Source organism: Zeus faber, assembly GCF_960531495.2.
Source record: "Zeus faber genome assembly, chromosome: 3".
Taxonomy (NCBI): domain Eukaryota; kingdom Metazoa; phylum Chordata; class Actinopteri; order Zeiformes; family Zeidae; genus Zeus; species Zeus faber.
Window position 1 is genome coordinate 6,111,955 of NC_137190.1, and position 18,437 is coordinate 6,130,391.

At 49.6% G+C, this 18,437-nt stretch overlaps 1 protein-coding gene across 1 annotated transcript in view; it reads left to right on the forward strand.

Moving 5' to 3' along the window:
- adamts18 (ADAM metallopeptidase with thrombospondin type 1 motif, 18) overlaps positions 1 to 18,437 on the forward strand; it is a 60,839-nt gene that overhangs the window by 30,987 nt on the left and 11,415 nt on the right. The window contains exons 12-17 of the mRNA XM_079997018.1: positions 458 to 588; positions 971 to 1,094; positions 1,320 to 1,564; positions 8,593 to 8,713; positions 10,136 to 10,262; positions 16,350 to 16,554. Coding sequence (XP_079853144.1) covers positions 458 to 588; positions 971 to 1,094; positions 1,320 to 1,564; positions 8,593 to 8,713; positions 10,136 to 10,262; positions 16,350 to 16,554 — 953 coding nt within the window. The remainder of the gene's footprint in view (positions 1 to 457; positions 589 to 970; positions 1,095 to 1,319; positions 1,565 to 8,592; positions 8,714 to 10,135; positions 10,263 to 16,349; positions 16,555 to 18,437) is intronic.

An 18,437-nucleotide genomic window follows, 5' to 3' on the forward strand; every position in this document is an offset into this window, starting at 1 on the left:
GGAACCATGGAGAGTGTGTGCGTGCATGTCAGATCGTGTTAAATCAGCCGTTGACCCGCATTTAAAAAATGGCGGTGCGCTTTGCAGTTTGTGCGTCGCATGCGTTTGACCAAAGCACCGTCGTTCAGTTCTCCAAACTCTGCCCTGATGGTTCGCGTTTCCCCGAAAAAATACCGCCTCACCTGCGGGGTCTCTTTTTGGGATCAGGAACAAGTGGAACCGGATTCGGAACTTATTTCCACCTCCTCCAAAATATAGCGTTGTGTAGGAACCCCACCTCGGTGCACATCAGGTTTTCTTTTCTTTTTTAACTCTTACAGTCAAGGGAGAGGTGTTCTTCAGCGTGATATCACTACTGCACAGAACTGGACTGTGAAGAAAAAGCTAAAGGTAAGGCCGACCCCCCACTCCCTGTTGATTGTTTCTCTTTTTTTTTGTTGTCTTCTTCTCCGTGCAGAAGAGGACATCTGCAAGCTGTACTGCATCACAGAGGACTTTGACTTCTTCTTCGCCATGTCCAGCAAAGTGAGGGACGGAACTTCCTGCTCCGAAAACAAGGGAGGCGTCTGCATCGAAGGAGTGTGCGAGGTCAGTGGGCTGCAGCTGTGATGCAGCACGTTGATGTGTGTGCGTGTGTGCGTGTGTGTGTGTGTGTGTGTGTGTGTGTGTGTGTACGTCTGTGTGTGTGTATTGAATAGTCTAAAGTTTGGAAGACTGTGTTAGTGATGTCACCGATAAGGCAATTGTAATTACATCCCCATCATAGCGTAATTATTAGAACATAGGGGTTACGCTCATCAAGAAATACGTGTGTGTGTGTGTGTGTGTCTGTGTGCGTGCGTGTGTGTTTATGTGTGTCCGTGTGTGTTTATGTGTGTGTGTGTGTGTGTGTGTGTGTGTGTGTGTGTGTGTGTGTGTGTGTGTGTGTGTGTGTGTGTGTGTGTCTTCTGGCTTGTTTGTGCGTGTACAGGCTGTGGGCTGTGATCAGATGCTCGGTTCCAAGGCCACTCTGGACGCCTGCGGAATCTGCAAGGGAGACAACTCCACATGCAGGTTCTACAAGGGCCAGTACACGCTTCAGCACAGGGCCAACGGTACGGCAGGCTGTTGTTTTCTGCCATGCACTCAATTCCAGTTCCAGAAAGTAAAAGTCCATGTTTTCGCCGCACCCATGCCCAGTGTCGACTGAGGCCGCTTAGTTGACAAATGACTCAAAATACCGGAGGACTTGTACTTTCTGTACCACCTGTGCTAAAATTTCACTATGTGTTCCCATTCACCTGAGCAGACACTAACCTCCCCGCCTGTCCTCTCCTCAGAGTACTACTCCATGGTGACGGTCCCGGCGGGGGCACGCAGTATCCGGGTCCAGGAGATAGAGCTGTCCACCAGCTACCTGGCCGTGCGCTCTCTGAAGCGGAAGTATTACCTGACCGGGGACTGGACCGTGGACTGGCCGGGCAAGTTCCACTTCGGCGGCGCCGTCTTCGACTACCAGCGTTCCTTCAACCGCCCGGAGAGCCTGTACGCCGCGGGGCCCACCAACGAGACGCTGGTGTTCGAGGTAGGCGGGGCCCTCGGGGCTGACACCTCTTGAGGGCAGCGGAAAAGGAATCCTGTTGTCTTCGTTTTTGACGGCGTGCTTAGTCATTTATTTGGTGGGCGGATTGAGAAAGAGGAGCCATGAGGCAGAGGGGGAGGAGGTAAAAGTGGGTGGGGGAGCTATGGGAGGGTAGGAGCGGAGCCAGTAATGGAAAAGATCTGCTCATTGTTCTTATTTTGCTGTTATCGCACTAAATGAAAGGCATTCACAGAGGCTCCAATGGACTTCCCTGCTTTCCAATTTCTCAGCTATTCAAGAGGGAAAGAGAGAGGGAGAGAGAGAGAATGTTAAGAAAGGAAAACAAACAATTACACGATTCTTTACATACTGGGGATTTGCATAAACCCCGTACCAAGAGCTTAAAGATCAATAGAAACGCAGGCGGAGAGAGGTGGTTTGTCATTAGGGAACAGGGGGGGGGGGGTGCGGTAGGGTGCGAGGATAAAGAGAGAAAGTCAGGGTGAGCGAGGGAGGATGAAAGGGGAAAAGGAGGGAGAGGTTTGCTCAATTAGTCAAAACGAGCCTTTGTGCTGCCGCCTCCGCCATTGGGGCCAAAGATCAGGGCTCACGTGGGCGCGAGGACCCGCATCCTGGTACTGGATGCTCCGGTGTAAACACAAGGTCATGTGGTTTGCCGCACATTATGCACAAGGTTCAGCACGGCAAGCCAGTGAACCAGCGCCTGCGCGGTGCCGCTCGCATGTGATTCGCGAATAATACGGCGTACAAAACCCTTCAGTCAGCCGCCCCCGTTTCAAAGGTAAAGGACAGAGGGCGATAGAGTTGAGTTTGAGCCTCGAAGTGAGACGTTATTCCCGATAATGTAATCATTTCCTGAAGATCTCATGAGATTTGCACTTTACTTTATTGAATATGTAATAAAACCCAATAATGTAATAGAATGTACTGACTGATATTGTAATAACATTTTAACGTAATACCTTAGTACATCATTTGGAATTTATTACAGTGTCAGGTGGGTCTTTTTTTTTTTTCAAAACTGATGAATAATTTTGATGGATAATGCAATAATATAAAAAAGTATGTTTTTTTGTAAAATGTGTAAGTATACAACATTTATAATACTGTTAATGTCGCTGAAAACACTCACAGTTGACACTGATTTCATGTTTGCAAATGTAAGCTCTAGGCTTTATGTCAATTTTGAACAGATGGCAGGCGGTACGTTGTTTTCAGGCAAAGATGCATTCAACTCAAATCCCTATCAACGGGAAATGAAGCCGCCCATACGGCACACGGCTGATTGGTCGTTGTGCAAGGATCGTTAATTAAACCGGAGCGGATCTCAGATTAGGCCCCATCAGAACATGACACAAGCTGCAGAAGAGTGGCACCAGCCAGTGATGAAGGCAACGCGGTCGATTCAATCCCCATTAAATATTATTTTTTCATCTGAGTCGACAGTAAATGAAGGCTCTCCTTTGCCACCCCTCAACTTATGACATTTCCGCATTCAAAATGGGTTTCAAATCGAAAAGAAAATTAAGAAAAAATTTGACCTCAATACTAACATTTTTGACTTTGACTCAATTGCATCCCCACGGATGGGGCCTGACCAAAATGTTTGAGAACCACTGCTTCAAGGTATAACATTATTGGTGAAAATGTTATTACAATATCAGCCAGGACATTTTTTCACATTATTGGTCAAGTCATTACATTATGGGGTTTTATCACACTTTCCATAAAGTTAAATGCAAATCTTATTACATTTTAAGTTGTTATTCCGTTTTCTGGAAATTTTTACATTATTAGGTTCTACACACCTCAGCGCATTGAGTGTTGCGTGTCTCTACCCGTCCTGTAAACTGATTAAAAAGAGACGCTGAAGCGGCAGATCCTCTTGACAAGTGGGAAGAAATGCTTGGCGAGTGGTTGATTCCCGCCATTCCTGTAAGTGTAAGCGGAAGTGAACGGTGGGATGTGCGTCCCTCACAGCTTTTGTCAGCAAGGGCACTCATTTTGACTTGAACCGTGAACCTGGGCTGCGGGAACAGAAGTGGAGACCAGGTGAAGTGTAGAGGAGTTTTTTTTGTTTTCCCCCCTCCGCCATGGACGAAATGGATAGTCGTGCAAAAGCTAGTCTCCTCTCGGTCCCTGGGGCTACAACTGAACCGAACGACTGCTGTTTAAAAGTGGAACAGTTGCCCCTGTAAATCTGGAAGGAATTCCATTGTGATTCGCTCAGAATGCCCCTCGCCTCTTGTTTACCGGGGAGGAAATGTCTTTGTGTTTTCGTGAAGTCCATTTATATAGAGAGAGTGATGCTTGCGGATAGTTTATTATGGCGTGGAGTTGCACCGCTGTCGACATCTGAAACCATTTCAGCCGGTTGCGGTTTGCTGCAACTCTGAGATTAATGCTGAAAAGAGTTTATAAAATCCTTTCTATCGGTCTGGTTCCCCCAGCAGCGGGGGGTTCCTCCGACTTCATATGCTAATATTAGCCTTTTTATCAGCGACTTCTCATCACTCCACCCCTTTCATTTTCTCATGGCAGAGCGTCTGTCCCAGCTGACTCCGAGCAGAAGGCGGGGACACACCCTGATCTTGGGGTCCCACGTGTTCACCCGCACGCTATTCACACGAACAGGCAACTCGGCCTCCAACTGGCCCGACCGGCGTGTCTTTTGAGGCGGGCCCGGGTGTCCTGAGGCGACGCCTCCGCCCGCCGCCGCGCTTCCTCACGCCACCTCGAGCTCATAAATTGCGAGCCCACCGACGGGTCTTACAGGTGGACCTCGGCGCCCCGCGGTTCTCCGAGCCCTTTGGCCTCGAGTGTCCCGCGCAGGCACGACGCATAATAAACCCGCGCGAGGCGTCGTTAATTTCAGCGAGCCGGCCCGGTGGGGCCGGCGGGAATTCCTCCGGGGTTGCCCGCGAGTCGCCGTCAGTGTCCGTCCGGCAGAGCGCTCGGTGGCACACGGCCGCTCTGCGGACGACACGACCACAATCTCCCTAAGTATGTCCTGTAATTACGAAGTGCGGAGCGAGGCGGCGAGAGGCAGACACGCAGCCAGACGGACAGGAAGGAGAAGGAGAGGAGAGTGAGGGAGTGGAGATTAAAAGATTAAAGATTTCTGCAATTGAGCCGCACGGATGCGAGACGTCGAGGTCAGGGCACATGGGTGGACTCACGCTCCTGCCACAAATGAGGAGGCCGAGCCAGACGGGGGAGAGGGGGAGAAAACGGAGGGAAATTTAGAGTTTCGGAGTTCTCTTTTCTGCTGATCCTTGTGGGTTTAACACGTTCTACTTAGCTGGTGTTGCCACGAAAATTACAGAGGGGGAGAAAGAGGGACAGATGGAGACAGCAAGAGATGGAAAGAGAGAGAGCGAGAGAGAGAAAGGGAGAGAGAGAGAGAGAGAAAGAGAGAGAGAGAGAGAGAGCCATAGTCTACAGGCACCAATCACTCCCAGACTCTTAGTCAGCTTGAAACACTTGAGGAAAACAAATATTGAGGAGCGTGGGTATAAACTGTGACAAGGTGTTCACATCTGCTGAGCTGTGTGAGGCAGTGCAGGCGGAGGGGAGAGGCAAGAGAGGGCCTGCACAATTAGAGGTGGAGGACCAGAAGGAGGTGGGGCGGGGGAGGCGGGGTAGACATAACACATGGCTAGCTCTGGAGGGCTTTCTGGAAAACCGGGAGGCGATTACTAACCCTTGAGTTGACAATCTTGCGGTGCGGTGGGGTCGTGTCGGTCCAGGGAAAGGGTATCCGCACCAGGGATCCTCTGTCTGCCGCATTTGGAATTCGCCACCACCTCGTCCAACATGAAGAGCTGTGCACACAGCCGTCTTGGACCGAGGCAACACAACCACCGGTGAAATACAGCGTCTGATCTCCAGTCAGTGACACCAGTAACTCCACTTGTTGCGCAATTGGTGTACCTTGTTTTCCATTGTTTTCCGCATGAATTATGCATCCCTAGACCCTGCTTCATAGAATTCACGTCAAATACGAGTGGCTGTTGCCAAAATGAAAGTTGGCAAATCATGTACTCCCTCACAGTGTGCGATTCAAAATCCCAGTAGTGGCTGCTGTCAGTCTAGATCAGACGCTAATGTACTTAATACACATCACTCGGGTGTGCTGGCTCCTGCAGCACCAGGAGTTTGGCGTTTGGCGTTTAGCAACGCCAATGTGAGTGTTGGAACTAACTGTAACATTTTAGTAAAAACTTTGGGTTTTCTCTGACTACCCATGAGCCAGCGTGGTCAGCGCGCGCCCTGACTCTGATTCTTAAGAACACTATATATAAGGCATGACTGTCCGGTAGTTTAATGTACTCTCTTTCCAGCAGCAGAAAAAATATTGAACTGTGGTTGTTATGGAGATGAATCACAGGTGGTTGTTGGCAACGGGTGTTGTTAGTTGAAGTAGGTTGTGGACAAAAAGTATATAACAGTTTCAGGTGTCTTGTCAGCTGCCCCAGTCGGGCCATTGGGTGCGGCTGGGTGAGGACATCCCGAGAGAATACGCTTGGATATGCCGGAAATAAGTGGTTGAGAGTCAATATTTCTCCACTGGCTGACAGTATTATACAGTTGTTGTTTGGCTGCAATATGTAATTTAGGTGGGATGGAAAAGGAAAGGCATTCATTGAGAAACCTTCAAGGCTTGCCAGTGTGTGGGTGCGATGGTAAAGCGGCGGCATATTCATGTAACTCACATTCACTCACAAGTTTGTACCCAGCCGTCGAAATCCCTGGTCCATTAATTGGCTTCAATAAGCATAACATTTTAGTTTGGTAATTGGTGGGCGGTGGGTTTTGGATGGTTGAGATGGATAATATCAGCAAAGGAAGTATGGATGTCTAATTGCTGTTTGTGGTTATGTGATTTGGTGAAAGCCACAGGGCACAAATTCTCATGAAGATATTTCAGTCATTTTAGCCCAGACAGCCTCAGGTTAGTAGAGCGCAGTGTGTCTGTTGGCAGATGTTAACTGAGGTTTGGCTCTCTGCTAACGGCCTCAGACATGCTGGTAGTATAGCTGAGGTGAACAAAGTAAGTAATTTGCTTGGACTAGCACTCCTGATGGGGAGATAAAGTAGACATTAGGGCCGTGCGGTCCACCTAGCGTTTGACGCAGTGGTAAATGTCCAGTTTGCTTAGTCTAAAAGTAAGGTCAGGGCTTTGTGTCTATGACCCTGGGTTTGAGGTGAGTCGGACTGGGGATGAAACGCTGCCAAACTGAGGAACTATTTCTGCCTGGAATAAAAGGCACTGAAGGAGAAAGTCAACCTTGCTCAACCTTGTCCATTTTGTTGGTTTGTCTCAGCTCCCTGGCCCCGGCTAGTTCACCATCTTTGACCGGAACATGCCGATGACCACCATGACTAATCACACTCGTGTGCCTTTCTCTGCTTGTACACTGCAGTGTCACCGCCCCGCGTGCAAGCGACTTCTGTGAGAACGAGCCTGCTTGTGTATTGGTGTGTACACTGCTTTTCGTTAAACGTCCCCATGATATTTCCACAAAGACGCCACCCCCTTATAATCAGTATGTGAGCCCATTATAGAACAGTTAGAACGCTGAAGAGGCGGGTCCCGTTCTGCCTTGCTGCCAAAATTGGTGAACATAGATTCATCCCCAGATGTTAAAATTAGCCGGTGAATTCTCATAGTATATACAGTACAGTATATTATCAAAAAATTTATTCATTTTGTTGCCTGTCAAATATTTGATTGAATGTCAAAGATTTGAACTTCGTCCATTTTTTAAAATGAGGATAAATACTTACTTTAAATCAATCTGATGGGAACTAACATGCCTTCTAAACACCCAGTTAAGAGTCATAAATAATTAAAATGGAATAAAACGGAGTCTGCAGTCGCGTAATGGGTATCAGCTTTACTGAGTGTGATCCAGCAAAGTGTTTTATATGGTTTCAAATCACATCCTATGAGCTAATCATATCAAACAAGAGTCTCCGTCCCAGTGACTCCTCATGGAGGAACTTTTAATGATACCCCGGCGGTTTTCCTTTTGCCTTAATGTGTATGTCTGCATCCATTCATGCATCACTCATGCTTGACTTCAATCTCCAAATAAACACAAATCCCTTAACGAGCGACCAGAGAGAGAGAAAAAGGTGACCCCAGAGCATATGTCACCAGCCTCCTGGAAAATATGCAAAAGGGAACAAACCGTCAAAAGCAAAGGAGACTATAGACTATAGACTTTTATTTAAATGGCTCCCGTTTTAAAAGGGTGTGGTTAGCCACATTTGGACAAATCCAGTGATGGAACAAAGGAGTTCTTGGTGCTTGTGGAGGCTCACAGTCGAGCTGCCACGTGGTCACTGGAGGGATCCGCCAAACCCTGAGGCATCGTGGTTCTGTGACCTACACAGAAGTGCACAGAGTGATTCGCATGTTCACCACAGCAGGGGTTCCCAAAACCATTTTATACGAGAGAGCATACGGATGTCCTGAAATATTATTTGATATCAGGCCTATTTCTCACCCTTCCCCTGTTCACAAATCAAGGGAACCGTATTAGAAATGTTTGTATTGTTCCATTTCAAAACAATAGATTTAAAAACAATGTAATGTTTGAAAGGAGATACTAATTTACGTATATATTGCATAAGAATATTATACATCTCTTTATTTAAGGACACATATATATATATATATATATATATATATATATATATATATATATATATATATATATATATATATTAAGTGCTACGGACCCCATGGGGGCCGCAGACAATCACTGCACTAACAGAAAAAGAGTTGGAAAAGAGAAATTGAGGTCACATCAGGTTAAGTTAAAATAATATGATGAACAGAGTTATTGATTAATTTTGAATTGAAGACAATGTTTAAAGCCATTAATTACTAAAGACCTGCTTATTAGGATGTGCACATATTAACTGTCAACGCAGATACTAACTGTCTGTCTGTCTGTCTGTCTGTCTCTCTTGTATCTACCTCTGCTCCTTGCTCACAGATCCTCCTCCAGGGGAAGAACCCGGGCGTGGTGTGGGAGTACACTCTGCCACGCACGGAGAGGAAACCCGATTTCACCTGGGGTGTGGTGCGGTCTGACTGCTCTGCTCCCTGCGCTGGAGGTGGGTGCTTGTGTGTGTGTGTGTGTGTGTGTGTGTGTGTGTGTGTGTGTGTGTGTGTGTGTGTGTGTGTGTGTGTGTGTGTGTTTGTGTGTGGGTGTGTGTATACCCTTGTGTATGTCAGGGCTAAGCGAGAATTTAATATTATATATAACACAATGCACCATTTTGTTGTCATTTGACATTTTGGTCTGATATCATGCTTAACATTGCCTTAGGTAAATTTGAGGTAATAAGCCAGAGCTTTGAGTGTTTAATATACGATTCTGAATGCATAAGCAGGTGTTCGTGACATACAGAGACAGTGTTAGATCCTATAGGATAATTATCACCCAGCGCTCTCATGAATTATAAACATGGCATCGCTCTGTGTGGACGCACGTGTTTATGCATAGAATAGAAATTCATTAGTTGTTTGGGTGTATTAGTCTACACTTCTAAGTGTGTGTGTGTGTGTGTGTGTGTGTGTGTGTGTGTGCGCGTTCGTGTGTGTATGTGTGTGCGCCTGAGTGTGTTTTTTTAGCTGTGTGTGTTGGAGGCGAGGAAGTGTGTTGGGGGTCAATGAAAAGCACCTCTGTCAACTGAGAAGTTCAGTGAGTTGGTCCCCAAAGACCCATGGCTCTCTCCTGTCCACTCCTCTGTGTGTGTGTGTGTGTGTGTGTGTGTGTGTGTGTGTGTGTGTGTGTGTGTGTGTGTGTGTGTGTGTGTGTGTGTGTGTACACCCCTGCCTGCGTGTGTGTGTGTGTGTGCCCCAGGGGTCTGTGGCTTTCAAGCAGCAGACAAATGTGCACAGTAGCAGACCTAACACAGAGATCTCAATCTCTCTCCCTCTCTCTCATTTAATTTATTCACTTCTCCAAAGCCATTTGACCCTCCCGGTGTTCAGCTGGTGCTGAGGATGTTTTTGCACGTTTATGTTTGTGTGCGTGTGTAGAATATGAGCAAACAAAGGTCTTAATAAGAATGACCTCTCAAAGAGACATATCTAGTAGGTAGAATATAAAAATGTTGAATAACTGAAGATGAATGTGATGACAAAATGTACAAGTATAACTGCTGTTGGCACTGGAATGGACCTTACCAAGCCCCAACGAAAGAAGTACCATGGGGGATGGAGAGACCCTTTCAGTGCTCCGAGGGCTGGTGTACTGGATAGTACACAGGAAACAGTTCTCAGAGAGTTCATTTGGTGACGCGCAGACGTCTGCTGTTTCGGGTACAAGGGAAAGGTAAACAAAGTTCTGCTGAAAGGTCAAAATGGACCCTTTTAAACATGGATCCTTATCCGATGGAGGGAGTTGGACGATCACCAGAGACGCCACCGCACGCTGACACCACTTCAGCAAGCGGTTTGTAGTCGTAACACGTGACCCTGTTTGGCTTTAAAGAGTGCTCTCTCTCTCTCTCTCTCTCTCTCTCTCTCAGGTCGTATCTCCACCAAGGCCATATGTCTGCAGGACCAGAAGGTTCAGGTCAACTCCACTATGTGTAATCCTCAGACCAAACCTGCGCTGGGCTCCCACCTCTGCAACACACAGCCCTGCCCCGCCTTGTAGGTGCTGTGTGCGTGTGTGTGTGTGTGTGTGTGTGTGTGTGTGTGTGTGTGTGTGTGTGTGTGTGTGTGTGTGTTTCTGGGGGCTGTCGGTGGCTAATGCGACATACAGTAGGTCTTCATGTAGTCAAATGTTCAGCAACTTAACTTATCTTTCTTTTTATTACACGCACACATACACACACACACACACACGCACACACACACACACACACACACACACACACACACACACACACACACACACACACACACACACACTGCTGTGGTTGAATCGTCTAGGATGTTGCCTGTGGTCCATTTGCTGTGGCCAGCCACAACTCTGCTCTCTCTCTCTCTTCTCTCTCTCTCTCTCTCTTTTTTCCCCCATGGCGCTCACTTTCTTTCCTTTCCTCTAACTCTCACCATCTTTCTTTCCGTCTCTCCATCTTCTTTAATGTGGTGTCTTCCTTCATGCTCAGGGAAGCGCTCCCTCTCCCTCTTTATCGCTCGTCTCTTTCTTTACTTGCGCCCAATGTCTCTTTGTTCGTTGGGCCAGAGACTAAAAGGTGACCCCTGAGGCCAAACCGTTTCCTAGTGGGAACATTCTTTTACACAAGAAGATTTTTAGTGTATTTTCCGCACGCAAGTGCAAGTGTTTGGTTTGCACGTGTCATTTCATAGGTTTAGTTTCTCTTTTTTCAACGGCAACGTACGTTGGGGATTCACGGCCACTAGAGGTCCTTTAAATTGCGGGGGGGCCCTCAGCAAAATTTTTATTTTATTTTTTTTTAAGTGTATACACTCAACGCTGCACTAATTGTTTTTAGGGGTCCTCAGAGTGTTGTCTGCCGAGGGGCCATTGCCATAAAACCCTTAAAAATGTGCACCTCAACCTAACAGACCAATATCACTGTGGCCGCTGCAGTCCTGCAGTTATTGTGATGGAGTGAGGATCGCAGATAGATGTTGGACTGGGAAAGGTGTGTCCCAGAGTGTGTGCAGGAGAGGCACATTCCTCTTGTTAGCAACACCAAGCCACGACACCGCGGCGCGTGAGGCCAGGAGGGACGGCCGACCCGCCCGTCTCACGCCTGTCAACCTGCTCCTCACACAACAGATGGTGCTCTCCGTCTCACTTAGCAGCCTGCCGTTACCCCGCCCCGTTTTTTTATTTTATTTTTTTATTTTTTTTTCTTTCTTTCGCCGACCGTTTTTCATTCGTCCAGACGTTTGAGAGTCGCTGGCTCTCCCGCTCGTCCGCGCGTTACTGGAGCGCTGTGTCGGAAGCGGCCTCAGAAGCAGGAAAGCGGGCGAAAGTTCAGCGGGGAGCAGCGCAGAGCAGCGCAGTGGAAGCCGTGCTGAATAATGGCCTGGCTCGTCTTGTAAGGCCCTTCCGGCCGAGAGCAACCGAGACCGGGGCTGATTTACAGCTGGGCTGAGGAGGACGGGCAGGGAGACAGGGGGAGGGAGCGCGCGCACGCAGACACACACGCACACACACACACACACACACACACACACACACACACACACACACACACACACACACACACACACACACACACACACACAAACGCAAAGACATTCACATAATACTAAGGTTGGAAATAGAAAGTTAAAAAACAAAAAATTGCTCACTTAACCCGACGATGACGCTGACACGGTGCGAGCGTTTGGCCCGGCCGCCGCCAGCCCAGACTGAGCTTTCCTCGGTGTCGGGGGGGCCGGAGGAGCCAGACTGCTATCGGTTTCAGCCCCCTCACATACAGCCTCTGTTTCCAGCTCCGCTTCCACCACCCGAGAGGGCATTTCCTGCCCCTAATCTCGGGGCATACCATTCCTTATCTGGGTGAAAGGTATTAAGCAGCCCCGCGGCCGGAGTGGGGGTGGGGTGGGGGGGCGGTTGGTACAGGCCAGGTGAATGACCCCGGCGGCGTCGCTCGTCCAAGGCCCCGGAGCCGTCTCCGACTCCGCCACGATGTGGAAATGCTGCGGGTAATTTTTTTTCGCGCAGGTCGTACGCGCGCTGGGATTTATGGCTTTGAAAGGGAAGAGGGAGCGGGAGGAAAGCTGCGCAGGAGGAAAGCTGCGCAGGAGGCAGCGGCGTTCACACTGTTTGGGCATGGAGGAGGAGGAGGAGGAGGAGGAGGAGGAGGAGGAGGAGGAGGAGGAGGAGGGGGGGGGGGGGGTGGGTAGGGGTGCTCGCTAAAACGCCTGCTTATCTCTCTGGCTAAGTGTATCTCGGGTGCTGACAGGCCCGGTCGTGTTTTATAGCAGAGTGGCTGCGCCGTCCCCACGAGGGCCACGCCAGTCTGGCCGAACCCCCCTGCAAAACAAACCTACTTCCCACGTCCACGCATTCCCTGCGTTTCAGCTTTATTCAGAATATTACAGCAACACGTAAAGAAAAGTTTCATAATACGTTTTATTACTTTACATTCAATAGCCGTCAAACCAGCTGTACACCTCAGTCATAATGAGTAAAGGTCAATAAAGGTCGGACAAAAATCAACAATGTGTATATATACATATATATATATATATATAAATATATATTTGTATTTATATTATTATACTTTGATACTTCCTCTTATGTTTGCTGCCTGGGCACCAAAAGCTCCAACCTGTACGAGAACCAGCAACTCAACAGAATGAAGAGACCCGGGGTTCCCTCGGTCGTGTCGGGGGCCCCCCGGCTCCCCGTCGCGCTCCTTCTCTTCGGCCCCTCCTGTTTGAACTGTGTGTCAGTCGAGTGGGCTCTCCCTCCTGGCAGAGGCCATCTGTGGAGTCACTTACCGGGGGTACGGGGGGCTTCCAGGGGGCTTCCAAGGGTCTTCCAGGGGCACATGCTGGGAGCCGCATGGATAAGAACGGAGCCCCCCCCCTCGTTCCTCACAATTTAGGGCTCTGGTTCAGCTCCGGTTAGAATCATCCACATAAAGATTGATGGCACGTCATAGTTACACAGTGACTTTTGCCCACTAGAGGGAGCACTGGTCTGTAATAACCACAGACTACAGGGGAAGAAACGGACAAAGAGATGATCTGAGGGGATAATTTGAAGCCTTGAGTTTGGGTTTTACTGGACATTTTTACGTGCGGGCAGCGGGATGGAGCAGCGGGGGAGCCATCTTGCTCGATGGTGAACAAGAGAGCTGTCAATCAAGGCATCTGCAACCCCCATTCATAACCCTCTTTAAGCCTTAATACCGTCTTGATGGAATAATCTTTTTCGACATCCCAAGCAAAACACACAGAATAAGTAGTACTGTGCATGTAGTAGTAGTACAACAGTACAGACCCTAATGAAAAAATGCATTGACTTTGTGTTGCTAGCAACAAGTTTTTTCATTTTCCGTTGACTGACAGTCACAAGTAATCACAAATCCTTGTGATATGGCATGATTCTTTATTATCTAATGAGATTTCAAATATCAATTTCACATTTTCAAAAAGGTTTGGCTTTAACAGGGGCTGCGGATTACCTAGGTTTTGTCTTTTCTAGCAACAAAAGCTGTTCTGACCGTCATGCATTAGTCTTGGATATTTTACACCCAAAGCGGATGCATGTTCCGTAGTTATACGAGGAGTAGGAAGAGGCCAACGCAGACACGTCGTTCACAATCTGCCCTGCAGTTTTCTTTTCAGTCCTGCCTTTAAATATGCAAGTTATTGAAAAATTCCAGCGGAACAAATTACAACTGGGCCAGCAGCGGTTTGCAGCGAAGTGTAGTGGCACTTGAGCCTCTTTCCCCCAATGACATATTGTTATTTTTATGTCAGGAAAGAGAAAAAAAATACAAAGCTCAAAGGCAAACAAACCCCAAGCCAGAATCCAAACCGGTGCTTTGGGCCCGACGGGTCCCATCTCTCCCATGTCCAAATTGCAGTGTAGCTCGGCCGCCTCACCGTGTCTGCCGGCTCTTATAATGGGAAGCGGGCAGGAGGCGCGGAGGAATGGCTGGGGCGGCACCGCGTGGCCTCGCGACCGGACCGAACCGTCCTCCCATCTCCTCTCCCCCCTCCGGCCCGCGGTCGTCAGGCCACTTATTTGCAGTAATCCGTCCCCTCCACTTTGCTCCTCCGCAGCCGAGGCAGGAGCTATTTTCGAAGCAGCGGTCGGCCTTCATCAGCGGCGCGCGGCGCGAATCCCTAGATTGCGAGGGGAGTGGAGGGAAAGGGCGCGAGCGGCGGAGGGTCCGCGGAGACGGAGGGGGGGGCGAGGGGGGAGGAAAGGAGGCGGGAAAGGAGGGGAACGCGACGCGCGGAGCGGAGGGAGAGCGCCGCGCGGTGGAGAGCGGGGACGAGGGGGGAGGGAAATGGCCATGAGGGGAGGGAGGAGGGGAGGGGGGGGGGCGAGGCGTGAGGGGGCGAGGCAAGGCGGACAAAAGAAAAGAGGAAGGGAAGGAAGGGAAGGAAGGAAGGGAAGGAAGGAAGGGAATGAGGCGGATGGTAAGTGAGCGGAGCCGAGAGGAGACATCTGCGCAGCGGGGCCCGCAAGGGCCGTTCACCGGGTACACGCCGGTGACGACCTGGTAAATTAATTACGCGCTTGCGCCTACAATATGGTTTCCATGTTTGAATGCACACGTGTTAACTGCTGCTTTTTACGGACCTTTACGAGCTTCCCTTTGCACGTCGGCTCCGCGAAGGAAATATTTTTCTGCGTAACGGTTCAAACATCTCTTTCCACCCGTTTCTAAACCTCAAACCCTCTTTTTTTCCGTTTTTATTTTGCTCCTTCTTTGTCTTCTTTATCTTCCACCGTTGTATTTTTAGTCTTCTTTGGGTGTTGGGGTTTGGTAAACTCAATACTACACAAATACCACATGCGACCAAGTCATGCATGGATGGTGCCCGCTTGACTCAAACTGGTTGACCTCGCACAGCGGAACCCAAACTTTTAAGCAAAGCAGGCAAAATCCCCGCCCGACCAAAGAGTTTCTGTTATGCATTTTTTTAGGAAAGGAAAAGTAAACTGATCTACCGCAGATTGGACATCCGTCATTTAACTCCTACGGTGGCGAAATTCTCACAACTACAACGTATTAGAGCGAAATGATGCATTGAGCTTCATGTTTGTTTGTGTATGTGTTCATTCACGTGTGTTTGTGTGTGTGTGTGTGTGTGTGCGCGCCGAAAATAACGGCTGCAGATTAGGGTTTGGACGTGCGGTTTCGCCGTCCTGATCAGGACGTCAGTCATGTGGTCACCACGCTGATCACAGAGGCCGGCGCTCATAAGTATAAGGTACAGCTGCTGTGTACCAGGCTGCGTATGGAAACGCTCACGTGTGAGGATGTGGGCTCCCCTCGTCGGAGCCCGAAACCTCGTACTGAGAGGAATCCAGATTGTGCCTCGATGCAGCCGAGACGCCGCTCACTCCCGCCTCGTCCATGGACTTTGCTTCCCCGCTCGATATGCAGGTGCCCACCGATTCTGTCGTAAAAAAAAAAAACCCAAAACAAAGACGGGTGTATGCTGCGCCTCCACCAGGCACACCGCCTCGCTCAAGATGTTACTTTTGGAAATTTTCAGCCTTCGTGGACGGTTTGTTTCCATGACGACATCAGCGGCTGAATGAGCGGGCGGGGTCACATGTACATTCAGAAATCACACCGTCGCCGACATGCCTGACACGAACGGGACCGCCGGGCGTCCCCGACCCCCTCCCCCACGGGGCCCGAGCCTTCGACCTCTCGATGTGTCTATGTCCCCTGGATGTCGAGCCGAGTGCAGTGATAGGATCACCGGGCACGCGCCGTCGTCCCGGGTCCGATCGGGGGCCCGTGTCGCCGGAGTGTTTGGTGTTTGTGTGTGTGTCACGAGCTGCTGCTCTCCATCGCACAGATCAGTTGGGGTGTGTGAGTTTGTAGCAGAGCTTGCTCGAGAATTTGTAATAACCGGGCAATGTGTCTGGGAGGATTTCGTCTATTTTTAGATATTGGCGCGTGTAAGAGCGTAATCATATATTTTCAACGGAAAACCATTTAAAATGACGTCAAGAAATCATACAGATCCTGACATTGCAGCAAAAAGTCTTCCGTTCAAATCGCCGAGCCCCTCCCCCGCCTCCTCACCCCCTCCGGCTTCCTCCCTCCACAGCTGGGGGACGGGAGACTGGGGCCCCTGCAGCCGGTCGTGTGGAGGGGGCCAGCAGACCAGACCCCTGCGCTGCCTCAGGAAGGTGACCTACCAGAGGGAAGAGGCCGTGGCCCACGCCCTGTGCCCCGTGGTGTCCCCTGCCCAGCTCCAGCCCTGCCACACCCAGGCCTGTCCGCCCGAGTGGAGCACCGGGTCGTGGTCCCAGGTGGGTGACGGTGGCGCCCGTCGAGAGGGGTGTGGATGTGGGATCTGGGATGCGGGATGGTGTGTCGCAAAAGGTTGACCCTACGTAAATATGAACATGAATATGAACACTAATGCGAACATCAATATGAACACACACGCAGAAAAACTCGGCAGAGGTCCAAACGTGTGGGAGCAAACAGGCAAAACTGTACACACACACACACACACACACACACACACACACACACACACACACACACACACACACACACACACACACTGCCTAGGCGTAACCCTTGCTGTCACAAGCAAAACAAACCCTTTGCTGCCCTCTGTTGGATGCCAGAGAAGGCGTCGCTCCATTAAAAAAAAAAAAATCACAGATTCCCACAAATTGAATCTGCAATGTAAAGGGCGCGTGTGACACTCCAGCAATGGGAGATAAGAAGCGGCGGCGCGCTCGCTCTATCCTGAGCTTCATTTTATTCCACTACGAGAAAAACATTTTCATTTTATATTTTAGTCCGTCTTCTATAGAGAGGTACAACGGAAATTTGCCAATCAAATGTTTGTGTACTACAATTATGACCGTACTCAGTGGTACCTGCTGTCTTTAAAAATTATTTACTTACTTTAATATCTTTACCACTTGAGCCCAAGCTTAAAGTTCAACCTGTCTATGATGAGACTTGGCCGTCTGGGGGGATTAGCCCGTCTTGGGTGATTACGTGCCTTCCGAGGTTTATAAGTTAAGACTCTTATTTGCATATTTTGAATATTATCTTGGATTTCAATTAGTAAACCATCAGGCATCAGAAAAATATTCACAATGTCTTTTTAATATTCATCCACGAGATGTTAATGTGCAGTAGTGCAATAAACTGCACGAGGGAAAAAAAGATACGTAGGAGTTCTCACTGTAATCTCTCAAGTCGATGAAACCCATTAACTTATAATTAAGAAAACAAAATGTGTTTCCCCGGGCGCTTCTTAAAAACGAGGAAAAACAAAAACAAACAAACCGAAAAAAATGGAACTGTTTGGACAAAACTGAATCGCGTCAACATTTAAACGGCCGCTCCGGGGCCGTTGGTGGCACGGGCCCCGGCCCCGGCTCCGTCCCGCCGTTCAACAATCGTCCTTTTTTTTGGGGGGGGTTTTATAACTCCGCCACTCCAGAGTTCAGGAAGCGGTCAGACGGAGAACGAGGCCGCTCCTCCCCCGGGAGAATAAAGATCAATTAGAGCACACACCACCCCCTGCCCCCACCGACCCGAGGACGACCTGAGGGCCCGGGGCGCTCGGGATTATCGGCGACTCGCTCCCCATGTCGATGCTTGTGCCAGCCGCGCGCTCCACCCGCACGCCGGGCGCCCCACCCGCACGCCGGGCCCTCCACCCGCCCGCCGGTCGCGCCGCCCGCACGCTGGTCACTTCGCCCGCGCGCTCCATTAATAATAATCCACCGCGTTCACCCGCAAAAGCCCCCACCCGCTACAGCGGCGGCCTTCGGCCTGACCGGGGGCAGCGCCGCTGCGGTGGCTCACGGTCAGGCCTATCTCCCAGTCATCTGTTTATTGTATTAAATGATAGGGTATAATGGGTCGCCCCGGAAGCCCTGACCTTCTCCTTCCCTCTCCGCCGCCAGGTAGATTACACATGCGTTCGCAGGGGCCGCACCGGGGCTTTGACTGAGTGCCCTGGCGCTGAAAACCGCTGATAACCGAAGGTTAAAACGGTTCCGGGGAAATGATGATGCCGGGCAATATTAATGAAACCATTACGGGCGTGGAGACCTTTGCTTGGTGACTCAGACGCTTCTCACCAGAGCTTTAAAGAAACAAATAGCTTCTTTTTTCCAAATGTAAGCAGCTCGGGACACAAAGCATTTTGTACAACATC